The sequence below is a fragment of the Tupaia chinensis genome, unplaced genomic scaffold, assembly GCF_000334495.1.
Source record: "Tupaia chinensis unplaced genomic scaffold, TupChi_1.0 Scaffold000069_1, whole genome shotgun sequence".
Classification (NCBI taxonomy): Eukaryota; Metazoa; Chordata; class Mammalia; order Scandentia; family Tupaiidae; genus Tupaia; species Tupaia belangeri.
Genome location: NW_006159529.1, coordinates 1173654 through 1180280, shown reverse-complemented (window position 1 = coordinate 1180280; position 6627 = coordinate 1173654). Strand labels below are relative to the sequence as shown.

Below are 6627 nucleotides of genomic sequence, written 5' to 3'. Positions count from 1 at the left end.
AGACAGACTTAATTATGCAAACCTCCAGGAACTGAACAAGCGGAATGTGGACCTAAAAAAACTAGAAAGACAACCCATGCACCTGTATCACAAGAGCTGCTGCTCTTCCCCTTAAGAACAAAGTTACCCGTTAAACTTCCACATACCTTCTCCTGCCTATAAAAATACCCATAACACTAGAAACGGGGTCCCTGCGCGGGCCTGCGGAGTCAGGTGTTTGCTTGGACCCCAGCCAGCTGGAAAAATAAAATCTCTTGCATTTTGCATCAAGAACCGACTCTTGTGGTTGATTGGGGGTCGTGTATCCTCTGGACAGAAAGCACGCCGAGCCAGGCGGCCGGCAGCCTTTCATTCTGGGGGCTCATCCGGGATATCACGGCTACCCATCATCTACAACGTCGGCCTTGGAGGTAAGCCTAAAAACCCCCTGTTTGTTTGTCGACTTTCTTGTCTGTTTCGGTGTGGTACCTAATAGTCTGTTTCAGGTTGTGCAGCCGTTCGGCCCATTGTAAAATAGCCGAACTGTGGTTGGCAGAAGTGCCCGGAGAACCACAGGCTGCAGCCCTGGGGGACACCCTAAGGGCGGAAGAAGATCAGAACCTTTCATTTGGGGGCTTGTCCAGGATATCGCGGCTACCCATCATCTACAATGTCAGCCTTGAAGGTAAGACATAAAAAAACAAAAAACAAAAAACAAAACCCTGTTTGTTTGTTGACTTTCTTATTTGTTTCAGTGTGGTACCCAATTGTCCGTTTCAGGTTCCACAGCCGTTTGGCCTATTGCAAAATAGCCGAACTGTGGTCGGTAGACTTGCCAGAGAACCACAGACTACAGCCCTGGGGGACGCCCTAAGGGCGGAGGAGGATCAGGGATGCCTGATCATCTCCTATGGTAAGGGTGCAGATTGGGTACATATTTTGGCCTGGAGTCCCCATGGGCTGTGCCCGTCTGAATCTGTCCTAAGATTGTGGAAAACAAAAATTGGTAAGTTACTTTCTGTTTGTCTTGTCCTGTTCTTTGTTCTGTTGTCTGTACTCTTAACCTATCCATTGATGATGGGGCAGACTGTGGTGACTCCTTTAAATTTGACTCTTGAACACTGGACTGAAGTGAAGGGAAGAAGTTGCAACCTGTCTGTAGAAATTAAAAAGGGACTCTGGCAGACATTTTGTGTCTCTGAGTGGCCCACCTTTGGTGTCGGGTGGCCACCCGAAGGCACGTTTGACCTTAACGCTATCCTTTCCGTTAAAGACATTTTATTTCAGAAGGGACCAGGAAGTCATCCGGACCAGCAACCGTACATCATCATTTGGCAAGATCTAATCCAAAATCCACCTTCGTGGGTTCGACCATGGTTGCTCAGGCCCCGTCCAAACCCCCCTCAGGTCCTGGTGGCCCAGTCCCCCAACCCTCCAGAGGGTATAGACCTCTCCAAACGTCCCACGTGAATCTATCCAGAGACCCAAGACCTTCTTCTCCTAGACACCTCTCCCCCATATCCCCCGTCCCTTCCCCTAGGTGAAGAAAGGCGCAGAGACCCCAGAATGCCACCTAACATTGGACCTGGTCCTTCCGCCCCCTCTGAGGGTGCCCTCCTAGGGCCTGCTCAGGGCACTAGGAGTCAACGTTGCGCACTCCCGTCTCCTGATACCACTGTGGTACTGCCCTTACGGGCCTATGGGCCCCCACCTCCGCCTACCGCCTCTCCAATATTGGCCCTTTTCTTCCTCTGACCTTTACAACTGGAAAACTAACCACCCCCCTTTCTTTGAGGACTCCCAGCGTCTAACCAGCCTGGTAGAGTCCCTAATATTCTCTCATCAGCCAACATGGGATGATTGCTAGCAACTCCTGCAGACTCTCTTCACCACTGAAGAGAGAGAGAGGATCTTACTCGAAGCAAGAAAAAATATCCCCGGGACTGACGGATGTCCCACTCAGCTTCCTAACCTTATCAAGGCTGCTTTTCCTCTCTCTCAACCCAACTGGGACTACAATACGGCAGAAGGTAGGGAGCGACTGACAATCTATCGCCAGGCTCTAGTGGCTGGCCTCCGTGGGGCTGCCAGGCGCCCCACTAATTTGGCTAAGGTAAGAGAGGTTATGCAGGGGGCTACAGAACCCCCATCAATGTTTCTTGAGCATCTCATGGAGGCATTCAGGCGGTTTACCCCTTTTGATCCTGCTTCTGAGGGACAGAGAGCCTCCGTAGCTATGGCCTTCATTAGACAATCAGCATCAGATATTAAAAAAAAAACTCCAGAGACTCGATAGGGAGCCAAGGCACAACCCAACCAAAGGACAAAAGCCTGGTCATATTCCGCTAGAAAAAGACCAATGTGCCTATTGTAAAGATAAAGGACACTGGGCAAAAGACTGCCCTAAAAGGGCAAGAAAACAAAAAGCCCAACCGAGCCTATCAGCTGAGGTGCTTGCCCTGCAAGAAGACTCAGACTGGGGGGACGGGGCTCAGAGCCCCTCCCCGAGCCTAGGGTAACTCTAAAAGTGGAGGGGAAGCCAATTAATTTTTTAGTCGACACTGGGGCCCAACACTCAGTGTTACTAGCACCATCGGGGCCACTTTCCAAGAAAAAATCTTGGGTCATAGGGGCAACCAGGCATCAGCAGTATCCATGGACCACCAATAGAACAGTAGGCCTCGGAAGAGGCGTAGTGACCCACTCCTTTTTGGTCATTCCTGAATGTCCGGCGCCCCTCCTTGGGAGAGACTTACTTACCAAAATGGGGGCACAGATTAATTTTACCCCACGGGGTCCAAAGATTACTCCAGATGTGCAGACATTAGTCCTAGCTATACGCTTACAAGATGAACACCGGCTTTTCAAAAGTCAAGATAGTAACACTGGCCCCCTTCATGCTTGGCTGCAAAAATATCCTAAAGTCTGGGCCGAGACAGCTGGAATGGGGTTAGCCACCAACAGGCCCCCAATACTGATAGAACTAAAAGCTACAGCTACCCTATGGCACTACGCCAATACCCTATGACCAAAAAAGTCCGAGAAGGTATCAGGCCTCACATACAACGCCTCCTACACCTGGGTATTCTAAAAAAATGCCAGTCACCTTGGAATACCCCCTTGCTGCCCGTATAAAAACCCGGCTCAAATGACTATCGTCCTGTGCAAGACTTGTGGGAGGTCAATAAGCAGGTACAGGACATCCATCCCTCGGTACCTAACCCATATAACCTGCTAAGTTCTCTACCTCCAGAACGGGACTGGTATACTGTCTTAGACTTAAAGGACGCTTTCTTCTGCCTGTGACTGCACCCCTCCAGCCAGAATATATTTGCCTTTAAATGGAGGGACCCGGACACTGGGGTCACGGGATTAAGATGGACCCCCCTCGGGAACCAGCAGTTAGCGTAATGGCTATGTCGCTGGACTCCCACGTAGTCGACCGCGGTTCGTGTCCCGGACCCGGTGGCTTAAAACTCACGCCGGGCATGTGTGCATGCGTGCACACACGCCCGGGAGTGATTTCTCGCTTTCTGTCTCTATGTCTCTCTCTGTCTGGCGAGCGCACGTGCCCTATCGTGAAAATCTCTCCAAAAAAAAAGATGGACCCGCCTCCCTCAGGGCTTCCCACACTCGCCTACTATTTTTAATAAAGCCCTCCATCAGGACCTTGCACACTTCCGCGCCAGCCACCCTGAGGTAACCCTCCTGCAGTATGTAGACGACTTGTTGCTCACAAGAGCAACCGAAAAAACATGTCGGCAGGGCACTGGACTGCTGCTAGAAGAACTGGCCCACCTGGGGTATCACGCCTCTGCTAAAAAAGCCCAAATCTGTCAACAAGAGGTAACATACTTGGGCTATACTTTACGGGGTGGGAAGAGGTGGCTCACCGAAGCCAGGAAGCAGACTGTAACCCAGATCCCCGTTCCTCACACGCCCCGGCAAGTGCGAGAATTCTTGGGAGGATTCTGCCGCCTATGGATACTGGGGTTCGCCGCTATGGCCGCTCCTCTTTACCCGCTGACTAAAGAGGGAGCCCCCTTCGAGTGGGGCGTTGACCAACAATGGGCTTTTAATAATATAAAAAAAGCCTTACTATCAGCCCCGACTTTGACCCTGCCTAATGTGACAAAACCTTTCACTCTATATATAAATAAAAAAAAGGGGGTGGCCCGAGGGGTACTGATGCAACCTTTAGGGCCTTGAAAAAGACCGGTGGCCTATCTCTCAAAAAAACTGGATCCAGTAGCTGGGGGATGGCCGGCTTGCCTGAGATCGATAGTGACCGTGGCGACACTGGTAAAAGATTCTGACAAATTGACTATAGGACAAAAATTACTAGTCATTGCACCCCACGCTTTAGAGAGCATCATCCGGCAGCCCCCCGACCGATAGCTGTCCAATGCTCCTATGACTCATTACCAGAGTCTCTTGTTAGACAAGGACAGGGTCCAGTTTGGACCCCCAGTCACTCTCAACCCTGCCACGCTGCTGCCCGAGACCTCCGCAAAGGGGGCTGTCTTCCATACCTGCCAAGAAGTCCTGGTGGAAAAAACTGGAACCCGATGGAATCTCCAAGATCAGCCGCTACCAAATGCCCAGCTGACCCGGTTCACTGACAGAAGCAGCTACATCATAGAAGGTAAAAGGGTGGCAGGGGAGGCTGTAGTAGACGACGACCAGACCGTCTGGGTGAGTGGCTTGCCCGAGGGAACCTCAGCCCAAAAAGCTAAACTCATAGCTATGACTCAGGCCCTGCGTCTGGCAGAGGGAAAGGTCGTAAATATTTACACTGATAGCCGGTATGCCTTCGTTACCGCCCATGTCCATGGGGTTATCTATAGACAACGAGGCTTACTGACCTCAGCTGGTAAAAATATCAAACATAAAAAACAGATCCTGGAATTGCTGGAGGCTATACACCTCCCTAAAAAAATAGCTATTATCCACTGCCCCGGGCATCAAAAGGCCAAATCCCGGGTAGCAGAGGGAAACCTGCCAGCCGATCAGGTGGCTAAGTGGGCGGCCCAAGGGCTTAATATACTACCATTACATGAGGCAATTGACTCAGGTCCCTCAGATGAGACGCTTTCATATTCCGAACAAGACCTACTGGAAATAAATAAAATGGGACCTCACTCCGTGACCCCAGAGGAGGTACGTAAGACTGTCAAGGGAAAGACTATCCTCCCTCGAGAACAAGCAATTGCTTTCCTCGATCAGCTTCATAAGTTGACACACCTAGGCTCAAAACATGTAATTACCTCAGTTCGGCAGTCCTCGTTCCATGTCATAATCCTGCGCAGACTCGCCAAAACAATAATAAACCGATATAGACCCTGCCAATTGGGCAACGCCTACCCAGACAAAACACCACAAGAAAAGCGGCTTCGTGGATATCGTCCGGAAAATTACTGGAAAATAGACTTCACTGAAATAAAACCAGGCAAATATGACTACAAATATCTGCTAGTACTGATTGATACATTCTCAGGGTGAGTCAAAGCTTTCCCCACTAAAAAAGAGACTGCTCAGACAGTTGCCAAGATAATCCTAAAAAAAATCTTCCCAAAATTTGGAGTGCCACTGGTTATTAAGTCCGACAATGGCCCCGCTTTTGTTGCCCAGATTAGCCAGGGACTGGCCAGGGTCCTGGGGTCTGACTGGAAATCGCATTGTGCTTATAGGCCCCAAAGCTCAGGACAGGTTGAGAGAATGAATAAAACCCTAAAAGAGCCCATGACAAAATTGGCTTTAGAGACTGGCGTAAAAGATTGGACAGTCCTCCTTCCCTTCGCTCTATTCCACGTGCGAAATACACGCGGCCCCTTCGCCTTAACCCCTTTCGAGATTCTATATGGGGACACCGCCGCCTTTGACTAATGTATGCCCCTCCTCTTCCCACTCTCAAGCTTCTCAATCTCTTTATGCTAGATTAAAAGCCCTCAAATTTGTCCAAAAAGAAACTTGGGCCCAACTTGCAGAGGCCTATAAGCCAGGAGACTCCTAGGTGCCTCACCAGTTCCAGGTTAAAAATTCAGTGTTCATCCGACGACATAGAGCGGCCACCCTCAAACCTCGGTAGAAGGGACCATACCTAGTGCTGCTGACCACTCCAACGGCAATAAAGGTTAATGGCATCGCTTCTTAAATCCATGCCTCCCATGCTAAACCAGCGCCTCCGCCAGACCCCACTTGAAAAGTAAAAAAACTGGATCACCCACTCAAGCTCCGCATTCGCCATGGCAGTCTTGCTCCTCCTGATGCCTCTGCCTGCGATAAGTAATGCCAACCCCCATAAGCCCCTTTCCCTTTCTTGGGTAATCTCCCGTGTGGGCGATAACCACGTTGTTAACATCACCACCCACACGGCCCCATTAAGGACTTGGTTTCCCATCCTAGAATTTGATCTCTGTGACCTCGTGGATGACTTGTGGACTAAGTCCATCCAAGATCCCTTCAGGCTGCAGTATGGATGCGCGGGTCCGGGCACAAAATCAGGCACCTACAATCACTACTTTTATGTCTGCCCTGGTAGCAACTCTTACAAATGTGGGGGCCCTGCACATTTCTTCTGTTATGATTGGGACTGTGTGTCCACCGGCTACATTTCTTGGACTCTGTCACACCCAGGCCCTCCGCTAA

At 50.3% G+C, this 6627-nt stretch overlaps 1 protein-coding gene and 1 pseudogene across 1 annotated transcript in view; both read left to right on the top strand.

Moving 5' to 3' along the window:
* CCDC172 (coiled-coil domain containing 172) overlaps nucleotides 1-517 on the top strand; it is a 94900-nt gene extending 94383 nt beyond the window's left edge. The window contains exons 11-12 of the mRNA XM_027767414.1: nucleotides 317-410; nucleotides 495-517. Of these exons, the coding sequence (XP_027623215.1) occupies nucleotides 317-410; nucleotides 495-517 (117 nt within the window). The remainder of the gene's footprint in view (nucleotides 1-316; nucleotides 411-494) is intronic.
* Nucleotides 518-607: 90 nt separating this feature from the next.
* On the top strand, nucleotides 608-6272 carry LOC102497051 (uncharacterized; annotated as a pseudogene).
* The last annotated feature ends 355 nt before the right edge of the window (nucleotides 6273-6627 follow it).